At 40.9% G+C, this 15405-nt stretch overlaps 1 protein-coding gene across 1 annotated transcript in view; it reads left to right on the plus strand.

Moving 5' to 3' along the window:
- CDK15 (cyclin dependent kinase 15) overlaps positions 1-15405 on the plus strand; it is an 81706-nt gene that overhangs the window by 21584 nt on the left and 44717 nt on the right. The window contains exons 7-8 of the mRNA XM_044241323.1: positions 4083-4206; positions 6233-6353. Of these exons, the coding sequence (XP_044097258.1) occupies positions 4083-4206; positions 6233-6353 (245 nt within the window). The remainder of the gene's footprint in view (positions 1-4082; positions 4207-6232; positions 6354-15405) is intronic.

Below are 15405 nucleotides of genomic sequence, written 5' to 3' on the forward strand. Positions count from 1 at the left end.
GAAGGAAGGAAGTGAGGCTAAGCAGGTTGCTGGTAGCTAGGGAGAGAGCAGAAGAGTCAAGGAACCAGGGGTATTGATCAAGTTGATGGACACTTGGAGAAAGGATTAACCAAGAAAGAACATTTTCAGGCTTGAGTGAATCTCATCCCTGGCACTGTGCTAAAGGCTTAGAAGGATAAAGAGACATAGAAAACATGATTTCTACCCCCTCAAGGGCCTTACAACCAAAATCAAGAGATGGAAAATAGGCACCGATCCTATGACAGGACATTTGTGAATTGTGAATAACACCAAATAAGAAATGAAACCAAAATAGAAATAAGACCTAGTGTAGATAGATGTCTTCACATTTTAAGAGCTTTTATGAAGCCAAATGTTAAAAGATGCATTGCATTTCAAGAGGCTGGGATAGGGGAAGATGTCAGAGGAGGAAGGTACAGGGCAGAGACGCAGAGGCGCCAAGCAAAGCAGTATGGATGTGTTGAAGGATGAGGATCCCAGAGTTGTGGACCATTAGGGTTGGAGGAACCACAGTGCTTTTCAGGCTTCACGTTCTGACCCGTTTGTGGGTTATGAAATCAATTTGGTGATCAGCAACTAGCATTTTAAAAAATTAAATAGAATAGAGGAGAAGAGAATAGAAAATATTAGAGTACATTACACCTAGTAAGAATAAGCACTATTTTGCGTTTCAGCTCCCGCTGAAGCTGTATTTGTACCTCTGTACGAATACAGGATACATATGTGTTTCTTCTTGTAAGTTGCAGCAGGAAAAAAAAAAAAAAACCACCCCAAACCTTAAAAACACTGGGCTGGTCTAATTTCCTTATTTTGCAGAATTGGAATCTAAAGGTTAAGAAGACAAGTATTTTGCCTAGGGTTATAGGAACAGCTTTTGCCATTGCTAACCGTGATTCTTGCTTAAGATCCTTTTCCACTAGTGCCCATACTGCATCTCTGGTGCTGTTGGCCTGACATAGAGAATTTATTAGTGAGATCAGGGTATATAGGCCTGGAAAAATTGATGGGGTAGGTGGCTGAGAGCCTTATTTTCTAAGATGTGGACTCTATTTCTTAGATGGTAGGGTCGTTAAAGGGACTTAAATTTGAGGGAGAATGACATGATCAGAAGGATATTTATGTAACTGGGGTCCAGGAGCTGACTGATGTGGGCCAGCCCATGGCTTCTCGAACTTCAGTGAGCGACGGATGACCTGGGCATCTGATTCAGGTAGTCAAGGGTGAGGCCTCACATTCCAGATCTCTAGCATAATCTCCTTGATTGACCAGAAGAATTACAGATCTAGTAACAGAAATGGAAGAAGTTGATTTGGAGAGGAGTCCTGTTGTAGACAGGGTGAACTAATCAAGGTGGAAATCTAAGGGGAAATGAGCAGTAGACAGTGCCCAGGAGGAAGCTCTACGCTGGAGATGTAGACTTGGGGGAAACTGGCGCTTGGAGTTTGTAGTTCAAGACAAGAGAGTAGATCACCCAAAGAGCAAATACACCAAGATAAAAGAACTGATGAGAGAACTCTTTCCTTTAGGGGTTAAAGGAGGAACAGGACAACAAGAGACAAAAGGAAGCAGCTTTTCAGACTGTAGAGGATCCAGGAAAGTACACTCTCTTGAAAGTCAAGGCAAGAGACAATTTCAGAGAAGGCATGGATGGTCAAGACGGCCACTAGCTCCAAGAATACGGTTGAAAACCGTACTTGACTGCAATCAGACTTGACCACTTTGTGGCTTTGTGAGGGCTACTCTGCTTAAAAGAGGGACTTATCAGGGGTATATGGTTTTCCAATCAAAGCAAGTGGGGCTGCAGATGAATGTCCCCTAGCATGTATCCCACACAGCAGAGAAAATGCTCACTCTGGCCCAGATAGCACTAGCCTGGTGAAATGATTTTGTTCCCAAGAGCCTCACTGTGTTGAAAACAGGACTCTCATCCCTGGGGGCTGGGAAGCCGCTCTGGAAAGCATCACCCACAACCTGGCTTGACATTGACTGAGAACTAACACCATTGGGTTGGGTTGGGTTGGGTTGTGTTATCAGAGAAGCTTGGGCCAGTGTGAAGGAATGATACAGGTTGCGAAGGATTCAAGAGGGAGGTTAATCAGGGCAGACTTTAAGTTTAAGAAGTGCGGCTATAAAATCCCATACATTAATAATAATACCAGGCGTTACCGTGTAGGAATGCTGACGGACATCCATGCGGAGCCGGGGAGGAAAGGGGTCGGAGAGCGAGGAGGTGGGAGGCGCGGATGACTCATTAGTGAGAGCGGTCTGCACTCCAACATGAAAGGCATTGCAGGCTGGCCCACGCACAAGTTCTGCCTCTGACTCAGCCAGCTGATGCTCCCCTTCCCTGTCATCTTTTAATTTGCTTTTCTCTGGTTTCTCAGAATGGTGTAGAGAAGTTAGGCAGGTCTGAGTTTGAGTTTTGGCCCTGACTGTTTCTTGACATGTTTTTAAAGTTTCCTTGAGCCCTATTTTTCTTATCTGCAAATCGAGGACCAGCTTATCTCCCTCACGGGGTTACTTTGAGGATTCTAAAAGGTGCTAAGTGTGCAATAAATGTTGTTTTCCCTTCCTCCCTTCTGTCTCTGTCCCTTTATTGTCTCGACTCCCTCCTTCCTTGGTGTTCTCACATTGAAAGGCATTATCTGTGAGCACACAAGGTAGCATCTTCTCTTTTTCCTGCATTTTTCATTGGTTCTTCATATTGTCTTTTCCAGAAATATTTGTACTTATAACTGATAGGAAGGTTTAAGTGTTGGTATAGGAATTTCGTATTTTGGTAGCTTCGTGGTTTGATGAATGGGAAAATGGATAGTGTATGTGTGCAAAGCACCAATATGGGAAAGCACTGGGGAAACTCACAGAACCAGTGAGCATTTGAAGTAGGAGTTGAAAGAAAACTTTCACGTCCTTAAATGGCTTTTGAGCCCAAGGTGAGACCTGCATGGAAGTCCATGGCCCCCAGGCTCCTGCTCTGGTCAGACCACACTCCCTTCAGCTTGGCTACAATATCTCCTACTCATTGTTAGGGCAGTACAGGTTCCAGCGTCCCTGAAGTTCCTAATTTCCAGGATGTGATGGAAAAAGTGGATCTAATTGCACAGCTTTGCATCGGCTACTTTGTCTGCCTCTCCAGGATGCTGGAGCCAGGCTTTTCTCTTCTAAATTGTCAGAACATGTTCTCAGTTGGCAGAGGTCTTTGTAAACACTAATGTTGGTGTTTCAATTCTCCATTGCCAGTGGCACTGGAAAAGAGCAAAAGACATTGGGATCCTAAGCATTCTTTTTTGTCCTTCAGCTTCCATACTAGGGAAAACCTAGAGATGTTTTCGGTTTCTATGCCTACTTTACCACATGCAACATTTAAAAATTTGGGCCCACATTGTATTTTTCCCTCTTCTTTCTTCTTTCTATTATTTATTCTTTATTATTTTCAGACTTTTTTTTTTGGTCTAATTTTGGGGGGTCTCTCTTCCCTCTTAATCAAATGGCTGTATTATAGCTTGTTTTTAACTTTGGACTTCAGACTTTAAAAATAGGTTTAAAAAGATAATGGTTCCTTTATTTCCTACTACCCTCTAAAGATATATTTCCCAGTCTGGTCTCCTTGTGTTATGTTTTTAAAAGGGTTTCATATCAGAGAGCTTGGAAAACTCAAGCAGTTGTAAACCTTAGAATATCATTTCCAGGTCAACTTTGATCTTATATGCCAAGTTCATCGGTGGGGGGAAAAAAAATTAAATCTTTCACATCTAAATCAATAACTAGTGTTCCAAAGGAAACTTCAAAGTTTCCCTTTAGATTTTAAGGAAGGCTAATTCCTCCAGTATCAAAGAAATGAGATGTCAGGAAAAGGCAGAATCCCTTTGTTTAGGACGTGGTCTGCTTACTTGACTTTCCTTGTCTCCGCGCCCCCCTCCCCTGAATGTAAAATCTTCATATTTTTTTGTTTCTCAAGAGACACTTTTACTATATTCTTTCAGAGGACTGGTTTTGATTTAGAGGGGAAATCAACACATAGTGGCTCAAATCTGCTTAGATAAGGTGTTCATTCCTTCCAGCTTTTCATGTTTCAACTTTTGCGGGGCCTGGCGTACATCCACCACCAACACGTTCTTCACAGGGACCTGAAACCTCAGAACTTACTCATCAGTCACCTGGGAGAGCTCAAACTGGCTGATTTTGGTAAGTCTCCCCTCCAGTCTCCTTCTGGGCTACGAACAATGATGCTTTTGTGTGCACATGTTTAAAGCATTGATGGGGCCTGGCCCTTGAAAAGTGGAGGCCCATGGAATGTGATGCTTTGGGAGGATGTCAAACTACCCTAGAGGAAGTGTGAGGCAAGAAACAGGGCAAGCTGGGTAGCATCTAGTATTCCATCAAGCTCCAGCCTAACCAGATCCCAAAATTTGGGCTCCTCTAGAGCCCCATGGCCATTTTTTATAGAGAGACGTGTGTAAGCGAACTGTTCCTAGAAAGTTTTCCTACATGTGAGTGGAAAGAAACATTCTGTCAGAATAGATCCAGGCTATCCCATGATGACAGGATAAAGATGTCAACCCCAGATTATAGGACGGACTCCTGCTGGAATAAAGACCCCAGGGCATTTGCTCCTGCACACGTATCAATAGAGCTGTCTTTGTAGGATTACCTGAGGTTTTTGCCCCATCAGAGTGATATGGATTTCCCTGGAGTATCACTGTATCTTTCCATTCTAGCACTTACCACAGTTTATAATTATACACATGTATATTTGTGTGGTGATTTTGTCTCTTCCACTGGACTGTAGGCGTTAGGAAGGCAGCTTGAGTCCATCTTGCTTGTCATCGTCTCTCTAGTGCCAGATACCACAGTAGGTGCTCAGGAAATATTTGTTGAAAAGTTGGAGCTGAGGATCCACTCTTCTTTGCTTGGCAGATATCAAATGGTGGTGCTATAGCTGCAAGACTTTTTTCTGACGTAGTAGCTTTCATCTGGACAAGTAAGCATTTAACAGATCCTCATTTCTCAATTCCCCACAATAGAGAACTCATCTACTGAGGTCTTTCCCCAGCTCTAGATCATGTGATTCTGTGAGATGAGTAGCTAACCGACAAAAGTACTAATAGGGGCTGCTGGGTGGCCCTGTCGGTTAAGTGTCCGACTCTTGATTTTGGCTCAGGTCATTATCTCAGGGTCATGAGATCAAGCCCCATGTTGGGCTCCCTGCTGGGCATGGAACCTGCTTAAAATTCTCTTTCTCCCTCTCTCACTGCCCCTCCCCACCTCTTAAAAAAAAAAAGAAGTACTCTGATATTGTAGAAGAAAATTTAAGAGTGATGTGTCCAAGGTCTTACCAAACTAATTTGGAATATAGCAGTCCCCCCTTGCAATTTACTAAACTGGGGATTTCTGGACTGCAAAAATGGAGGGCTATCGTATTACTTGTGAACTGAGTTCTGTTGCTATGACTGAGACACCAAAGTAGAGGTTGTAAACATGTTAGAAGCTTAATTTCTTGGGACGCCTCTGTTGCTCAATCCGTAGGCGTCTGCCTTCGGCTCAGGTCCTGATCCCAGGGTCCTTGCTCAGCAGGGTGTCTGCTTCTCCCTCTGCCTGCCGCTACCCTCTGCTTGTGCTATTTCTCTCTCTCTCAATCTCACTCTGACAAATAAAATATTTTTTTAAATAAAACTTTTTTAAAAAGCAGCTTAACTTTCTCTCATGTAACAGTCTAACCTAAGTAGTCAGAGCTTGTATGGTGGCCCGTGGAGTCTTGATCCATGTCCCTTCTGTCACGAGGCCCCAACATTTTTAGGGTATTCCCCCGATTACGTATTTAAAGATGGCCGCCACCTCCTTCTCATTAAAGCTTGGAGGAGGAGGGAAAGGGAAGAATCCTTAATCCCTCCAAAGGGGGGTGATCCGAAAGCTCACATATCCGTTCTGTTTATAGCATATAGGGAAGGAGTTGGTCACCTCACTATACTTACCTGCCAGGAAGGCTACATCCGGCTGCAATGTAGGCCAAAATTTGAGAAATTCACTTGATAAGGAGGTCCGCGAGGGTCAAGATAGTTGAGTGACTCTATTAAAAGCACCCAGAGTTTTTGTATTATTTTTTAAATGTTGATTATTCTGCCAGTTATTAACTCCTTGGTTGCATACATTGATTCCTGGCTCTCCAGGAAGTCCTACAACAGTGAGTTCTGTGCTTTTCTTCTTTGGTCAGGTCTCGCTCGGGCAAAGTCCATTCCCAGCCAGACATACTCTTCCGAAGTTGTGACCCTCTGGTACCGGCCTCCTGATGCTTTGCTGGGAGCCACTGAATATTCCTCTGAACTGGACATATGGTAAGAGCTAGTGCCAAGAAAATGAAGAAAATGTGAGTCATTTTACCCATGCGGATTCCTTTATCATCTGCATTGCATTTTAAATAATAATGCTAATAATGACAATCACATTTATATGCAGAAACAGAAAGTGTTTTCAAATATATATCTCATTTACCTTTTACAATCATTTTGTGCGTTTTTATGGTTAAAAAAACTGAGACTCGGGGGGCGCCTGGATGGCTCAGTCATTAAGAGTCTGCCTTTGGCTCAGGTCATGATCCCAGGGTCTTGGGATCGAGTCTCACATCAGGCTCCCTGCTCTGCGGGAACCCTGCTTCTCCTCCCACTCCCCCTGCTTGTGTTCCCTCTCTCGCTGTGTCTCTCTGTCAAGTAAATAAATAAAATCTTTAAAAAAAAAAAACAAAACACCAAAACTGATACTCGGAGAGATCTGGCCCAAGGCATATTCCAAACCCAATGTTCTTTCTACTGTGCCTCTCTTCCTAGCTCTTCTCTTTCCCCCTTGTCCTCAGAGTAACACACACCCAACTCTCCGACCACAGATATACACAAACATGTCTACATCCTAATGCTCACACAAGCTCAGTTCCAGCTTGGAGAAAAAGGCACACAGACTACGATTCAATAAACCCAATTTTAGCACCAACTCTATTTATAATTAGTTACTCGAGATTATGTTATCTTGAAAAGCATGTATCTTCTTTGTGTCTGTGTTTCTCCATTTTTTAAAATGAGGGTAATAAACTCTCCATGAGAGGAGCCATAGTGTAAGTCTAAGAGTCAGATAGATGCACCCAAGTAGAACCACATCACTGGGGAGGTTCTTGGATTAATGGGGTGCTACAGTGAGTGTGGGATCACTCATCGTCCTGAGCAGCAAATGTTATGCTATCAGATCTTATTTCTGGAAATACCTCAGTTATCTGGGGACCACAGTGAAATGTGTGGTGACTTTACAATCATAGCCACCCCCTCCAAAGGTAACAAAACATATGGACACCCTCCAGTTCCTTAGGAGGTCTTATATAAACAAAAGTCCTTGTTTTAAAAAAAATTAATAACGGATTTTTAAAAAATTAAATAGTATTCTAAAAGGCTAAATTAAGCTTTTGGATTTGCCAAAGAATTGAGAAAGGTTGCAGAAATATCCCTCCAGTGGATCTGGAGTCATTGATTTCCCAATACCCTGTACCATTTCTAGAAATATCACCAGCTAGTCAAAATCCTCCCGCAACTGTCAGCCCTCACGGCTCTGCACTGTCACTTCAAAGGCCTATGGCGGGCTCTGTTTTTCTGAGCTTAATGATGACTTCCTAGTCGTGCTTCACAGACAGAGTGAAACTTCTGCTCATCACTTTTAAACTTTATTTTATTATGGAGCATTGAAAGCATTCAAAAAATAGACCCTATAGGGGCACCTGGGTGGCTCAGACGGCTAGGTGTCTGCCTCTTGATCTCAGCTCTGGTCTTGATCTCCCCGTCATGAGTTCCAACCCTGCACTGGGCTCCACACTGGGCATGGAGCCTACTTAAAAATAAAACAAAATACACACATGAAAAAATATATACCATATATATATATATATACACACACACATCAGTGATTCTCAACCAGGGCCAATTTTGCTCCCCAGGGACATTTGGCAATGTCTGGAGACATATTTTATTGTCACAGCTAAAAGGGGTGTGTTGCTGGCATCAAGTGTAGAGGTCTAGGATGTCCCTATGATGCACAGGACATTCCCCTACAACAAAGATTCATCTGGCACCAGATGTTAACAGTGTCAAGACTGAGGAAACTGTTGTAGATTAAGAAGCATGATAAGTGAACTTCATGAACCTACTACCCAGTGTCACAACTGGAACACACTGTCATATTTCCATGGGCTCCTCTCCCAAGAACCTGCCCCTCCACCAGACTGGCTTTGAACCTGAATTTTTTTCTTTCTTTGTTTCTTTTTTTTTTTAGGGAATTTTTTTTTTTGAAGATTTTATTTATTTGAGAGAGAGAGAGAGAATGAGAGAGAGCATGATGGGGAGAAGGTCAGAGGGAGAAGCAGACTCCCCGTGGAGCTGGGAGCCTGATGTGGGACTCCATCCTGGAACCAGGATCATGACCTGAGCTGAAGGCAGTCGTTTAACCAATTGAGCCACCTAGGCACCCCGAACCTGAATTTTTTCTTTTTTTTTTTTTTTTAAGATTTTATTTATTTATTTGACAGACAGAGATCACAAGTAGGCAGAGAGGCAGGCAGACAGAGAGAGAGAGGAGGAAGCAGGCTCCCTGCTGAGCAGAGAGCCTGATGCGGGACTCGATCCCAGGACCCTGAGATCATGACCTGAGCCGAAGGCAGCGGCTTAACCCACTGAGCCACCCAGCTGCCCCTGAATTTTTTTCTTATCGTCATTCCTTGACCCCTTCTAAAAATCATATTTTTACATTTTTTTCATGTGTTCTAAAAATACTGTATTTGAGTTTTTATAAAAATGTAAAAATACTGTATTTGAGTTATATTGTTTTTAGCCTTCTGGGCCTTGCTTTTTTCTACTCAAGATGTTTCTAAGATCATTCATGTTGATGTAGCTATGCTTTATTCCCTGTTGATGGACATTGCAGTTAGTTAGCTTGTTTTTTAATTTTGTTTGCTTTTGTTCTAATGAATATACTCGTACTTGTATTTAAGGATTTCTCTAGAGTACCTACTTAGTGGATTTTCAGTGTCACAGGTTATACGAATGTTCAACTGCCTGAAATAGTGCCAAGTTGCTTTCCAAAGTAGTTGTAACAGTTTACACACCAGCCACGAGTTTCAGCCCCTTATCCATATCTGCAACAACTCTATAATCGAGTGGGTAGAATGGTATCATGTCGTGATCTAAATTCACATTTTCCTAATTACTAATGAGCTTGGACACCTTTTCATGGATTATTTGCCATTTGTGTTTCTCTTTTATGAGGGACGTGTGTCTTTTGCTTATTTTCTTTTGGTCTCTCTGTCTCTGTCTCCCTCCATCTCTCCCTTTCCTTCTTTCTTTCTTTCTTGATTGATTGATTAATATATGTTCTTCCATTCTGAACATGAATCTTTTATCAGTTATGTATGTTGCAAGAAGCCTCCCCAGTTCATGGCTTATGCTTTCATATCCTTATGTTGTCTTTTTGAACAGAAGTTCTTAATTTTAATATTATTGACTTTATCAAGTCTTTTCTTTTATGGTTAGTGTTTTTGTTTCTTGTTTAAAAAAGTGCTTCCCTCCTTGAGGTCAGAATGATATTTTCCAATATGTTCTTTTAAAAGTTGTAAAGTTTTTCCTTTCATTTTAAATCTTTCATATACTGGAAATTGATTTTTGTCCGTGCCAACCAATTGTCTCACCCCAGTTTCTTCGGTGATCTGCCATGCCAAATCTCTCATATATCAAGTTTCCAAAATGCAGACGTCTGTGTCTGGGTTCTCTACTCTATTCTGTTCTACTGGGGGGTCAGTTTCTCTGTCCCTGCCCCAGTGTCTTACTATATTAATTTCTATAGCTTTATAATGGTATTTGATATCTGGTAGGACAAGTGTCCCCACCTATTTCATCTCCTTCCCTCAGGAGGGTCTTGGCTACTTTTTCCCTTTGATTTTTCATATACATTCTATTTGTTTGTTTGTTTGTTTTTAAATATTTTATTTTTGTGTAATCTCTACACCTATCATGGGACTTGAACTCAGAACCCTGAGATCAAGATTTGCATACTCTATCAACTGAGCTAGCTGGGTGTCCCATGATTTTTCATATACATTTTAGATACAGTGTTTCCAGTTTCATGAAAAATCCTAGTGGGATTTTCATTAGAAATTACATTGAAATTATAGAACTCTGAGGATAACCAATACCTTTGTAATATTGTTTTCCCATTTTTAAACACAGCATATCTCTCATCTGTTTGGTTAGTCCTTAATGTCTTTTAGTAGTTTTATGATTTTCTCTCTAAGCTTTTACATGTCTAGAGCAAAAGTCCCTGTAAGTCTATTTCTGCTGTTTATTGTTTCTTTTGGTTCCACATATAGTATCTTTTTTTTTCTATGCGTGTTGTTTTTGACAGTTATATGCTAATTTACCTTGAAATTTCATTTGTGGGATTTTTTTTTTTTTTGAGGCCTTGAATGAGGTGGGCTCCCTCAGGGGAGATTTGCATTTGATTTTGCTATGTGCATTATTTCTCTTTAAGATTTTATTTATTTATTTGACAGATAGAGATCACGAGTAGGCAGAGAGGCAGGCAGAGAGACAAGGAAGCAGGCTTCCTGCTGAGCAGAGAGCCCAGTGTGGGGCTTGATCCCAGGACCCTGGGATCATGACCTGAGCCGAAGGCAGAGGCTAAACCACTGAGCCACCCAGGCGCCCCTATGTGCATTATTTCTAAAGAAATTGATTCTTGGGGATGCCTGAATGGCTCAGTTGGTTAAGCAGCTGCCTTCAGCTCAGGTCATGATCCCAGCATCCTGGGATCGAGCCCCACATCGGGCTCCTTGCTTGGCGGGGAGCCTGCTTCTCCCTCTGCCTCTGCCTGCCTCTCTGCCTGCCATTCTGTCTGCCTGTGCTCGCTCTCTCCCTCTCTCTCTCTGATAAATTTTAAAAAAAAATCTTAAAAAAAAAAAAGAAATTGATTCTTGTATTTTATATAAGTGTTGGTCTGCCTCTCAGATCTTGATTTCCTGATACCATTCCCCGCTAAAAATAACTCAGATATTTTAGAAAATTGGCCAATTCTAAGGCTGGGGCAGGGGAAAGTATAAGGAGAGTCAAGAACACCTTGGTGGGCCAGAACATTTTTTTTTATAAAGTAGTCCAAAAATGATGGGAATATATCAAAAGGACAGGGGAAGCAACTTGAAGAAATGTCCAAATGTCAAAGATGTACAATTTGAGTGCAATTTGACTTATAATCAAAGCAAATAATGTGAGTAATGGGTTATAACCTACTGACTAAAATAGGAATGCATGAGCCCATATTAAGGTTAGCTAGCTAACTGGATAAGAAAGGAAACAACTCCTTCCTGTAGCACTCCAATTAATAACAGAAGAAATGATGGACTTAGAAAACCACTCTTTTGCAGTATAGGAGTCGTTGGCTCAAGTAAGAATTAACAATGCCAAACTAGAAAGTTTGAAGAGGAATAAAAAATTTATATAGTCTCGAAATAATTGCCAAGGAATTATTACAATTTCAACTGTATACAATTACAAAGGGAAAAAATAGTTACTTTATAGTAGAGAAACTTGGCAGATACCACATTTACCAAGTAATTAGAGTTAATATTATCAATAATGGGACTGACTGACACTGGGTGCCTTCTAATATGGGGCACTGAGAAGGATACAATATCACTTATGTGGTTTTCCTGCCCCCCCAAAAAAATCCCAAATATCAGGTAAATTAACTCTGTTTGAGTGACATTCTGCAACATAACTGGCCTGTCCTCTTTTTTGTTTTTTTAAGATTTTATTTATTTATTTGACAGATAAAGATCACAAGTAGGCAGAGAGGCAGGCAGAGCTGGGGGCAGGGGAGCAGGATCCCTGCTCAGCAGAGAGCCCGATGCGGGGTTCGATCGCAGGACTCTCAGATCATGACCTGAGCCGAAGCCAGAGGCTTTAACCACTGAGCCACCCAGGTGCCCCTGGCCTGTCCTCATTTAAAGGGTTGTAGGGGAGGGAAAATTTCCCTATCTCCTCTTAGAGTCTATGGACGAGCCTGCAAACTGACAACAGATTAATGGGGGAAAAGCATATAAATTTTATTTGATGTTCAGTTTTATGTGACATGGGGGAAGGGGCTTTGTAGAGAGAAGAGAAAACTCCCAAAGAAGCAGCTAGGCTTGGAGGCTTTTGTATCATTCTGAAAAAGGATGATAAATTTTTAGGGAAGTGATAAGACAAAAGAAAGAGGTTTCTGGACTCTTCAGTGGCGGTAAATTGTGGGCTGGACATCCTCACAAGGGGAATTTATGTCCTACTTTCAGGCATAGAGGGGGAGGCAGAAAGCTCATCATATGTTTGCTCTTTTTCAATTGCCTTCAGCTCAAAATAGTCTTTATACCAGAGGGGCATATTTTGATACCCTACTGGGTCCAAGTTTTAAAAGGCAAAGAAAGACTGAGGAATTATTCCAGAAGAAAGAAACTAAAGAGATATGCCAACATATGCAATGCAGGGTCCTAGATTGGATCCTGGGGGAAGTGGAACTAAAGAACAGTACTGGGAAAAAAGGTAAAATTTAAATATGGACTGTGGATCATAGAGTAGTAATTGATCAATGTTAAATTTCCCGACTTTGATAATTGTGGTGTTGTTATGTAGGAGAATGCTTTTGTTCTTAGAAAATACAAAGTACATAGGGGTAAAGAATTATGATCTGCAACTTACTTACTGCTTCAGGAAAAAGGAAAAATGAAAGAGGCATAATGTTGGAAATTGGTGAATCAGTTTGAAGAGAGTTCTTTCTACTGTGCTTGCAACTTTTCTTTAAGTTTGAAATTATTTACATATTAAAAGTCATCACCAAAATTGAGAAAAATCTGGTGTTTTGCCAAAGATAGTATAAGAAGCACTGACCTAGTACGTGATTGATGTTTGCAAATATTTCACACACGTTTGAGAAGAATTCAGATTTTTGAGTTGTTGGGTACAGGTTTTTACATATATTGAAAAATTCAAGGTTAATTGTGTTATCCAAATATTCTTTTTTTTTTTTAAGATTTTTATTTATTTTTTTTGACAGACACAGATCACAGGTAGGCAGAGAGGCAGGCAGAGAGAGAGGAAGGGAAGCAGGCTCCCTGTTGAGCAGAGAGCCCGATGTGGGGCTCGATCCCAGGACCCTGGGATCATGACCTGAGCCGAAGGCAGAGGCTTTAACCCACTGAGCCACCCAGGTGTCCCCTATCCAAATCTTCTTTACATCATTTTTGCCTATTTAACTTACCAAACAAAGGTGTGTTCAAATTGATTACTACATTGTTGATTTGTCATATTTCTATTCATTTTTGCTTTATATACTTAAAGCTATTTTCATTAAGTGTCAATAAATTTAAAACTGTTTAAAAATTTTAAACTTTAAAACCTCACGCTTTAAATCTTATTTTTGGAATAATTTTCCTTTCTTTTAGAATATTCTTCAGTGTAGGTCTGTCGGTGGCAAACTCTGTTTTTGTGTCTTAGACTCTCATTGCTGAAAGGTAGACTTGCTGGGGATGTAATTCAAGATTGATGCTTATTTTTTTCTCAGAACTTAGAAGATCTCTTCCCCCTGCTTTGTCTTCTGTTGCTGCTGTTGTAAAATTTGCTTTGATCCTTATTGTCTTACTTTTGCAGGTGATCTCTCATTTTAGCTACATGTTTTAAAGAGGTTTTTTTGTTTGTTTGTTTTTTGGGGGGTTTTTTGGCCTTTATTATTATAGCGTTTTCACTTAAGGTATCTGGTGTGGGTTTCTTTTCACTTACCCTGCTTGGTATATACTGTGCTTCTTCTGGTTATGAATCATGTCTTTAGTTGGTCATTTCCTCTTTGAATGTTGCCTCTATTCCCGTCTCTCTTTCTAGAGCTCCAATGAAAGACTGTCAGACCGTGTTTTCCTATTACCCACAGCTCTTATCCTTTCTTTCATATTTCCTGTCTTCTTAACTTTCTGTGCTGCGTTCTGGGTAATTTCTTCAGCTCGCCTACCAGTTCTTCAAGTCTGCCTTAAGCTACATATCACTTACATGTACAAAATGTTATTTCATTGGTAAGTGTTTCATGAATTTAACCATGAATAATGATAACACAAAATAGAAATCCAATTGTAAGTTAAAATTATTGTTATTACCCTTACTCATTCTATTATTATTATTACTATTTTCCCAGTAAAACTCAAAAAGTAATATAAAAATAGAGCAATAGGCACCTTTCATTGAGTTTACTGTTATTCGTTCACTCTTTACATAATTGTTAAGTATCAGAGTGTGTACACTGCAATTCCTCTTCCCCCATTTTTTTTTTCTTTTCAAAGTGGTAAAAGGGCAAGTGAGTAGGGAGAAGATTTCCAATTGACAAAGGAAGGAAAAGGGGGAAAATCCTATTGTGCTAAGCCACAAAACCCCATAGGGTACAAGCTGAGTGTTTTTTATCTATCTATCTATCTATCTATTGGGGCAATGCAGAGGGAGAGGGAGAAGAGAATTTTGAGTAGACTCCAAGCCCGGATCTCATGACTCTGAGATCATGACCTGAGCTGAAATCAAGAGTCAGACACAACCAACTGAGCCACCCTGGCGCCCCAGGCTGAGTGCATATTAGGAGGCAGTTGACCATGGGGGAACATTAGAGCCTTTGTCTAAAAGAAACTAATGATGCCGTAGAGTGCCAGAGCTTCTCATGACAGTGAGCCCAGGGGACACCAGCATCAGTGGGAGCCCAGAACGAACAGTTAGATTCTGGAAAACACACAAGTAGGACATACTGGTTATTCCTAGCACTTAAAACCAACCTCTCTCTTCTGCATCATCATTTCTTCTTTCTTTCTGCCACCTTTTCAGACCTTAAAAGATTCTATTAGTAACTTCAGGGAGAAAACTCAATGTTTTAGGATAACCACACCATTTTGTTATTGTTTTTACTTTTTTGTGTTGTGTTAAAATACACATAACATAAAATTTATCATTTTAGCCATTTTTTAAAAAAATTATTTACTTATTTATTTTAGAGAGAGAGTATGAGTGAGGAAAGGGGGAAAGGGAGACAGTCCTCAAGCAGACTCCCCACTGAGCTCAAAGCCCAACACAGGGTTCCATCCCATGAGCCTGAAATCATGACTTGAGCCAAAAATCAAGAGTCAGATGCTTAATTAACTGAACCACACACACACACACACACCCACTTTACCCATTTTATTTATTTCTTAAGATTTTATTTATTTATTTGTCAAAGAGAAAGAAAGAGCAAGCACAGGCAGACAAAGTGGCAGGCAGAGGCAGAGGGAGAAGCAGGCTCCCCGCTGAACAAGGAGCCCAATGTGGGACT

The sequence above is a fragment of the Neovison vison genome, chromosome 3 (assembly GCF_020171115.1).
Source record: "Neovison vison isolate M4711 chromosome 3, ASM_NN_V1, whole genome shotgun sequence".
NCBI classification, from domain to species: Eukaryota; Metazoa; Chordata; class Mammalia; order Carnivora; family Mustelidae; genus Neogale; species Neogale vison.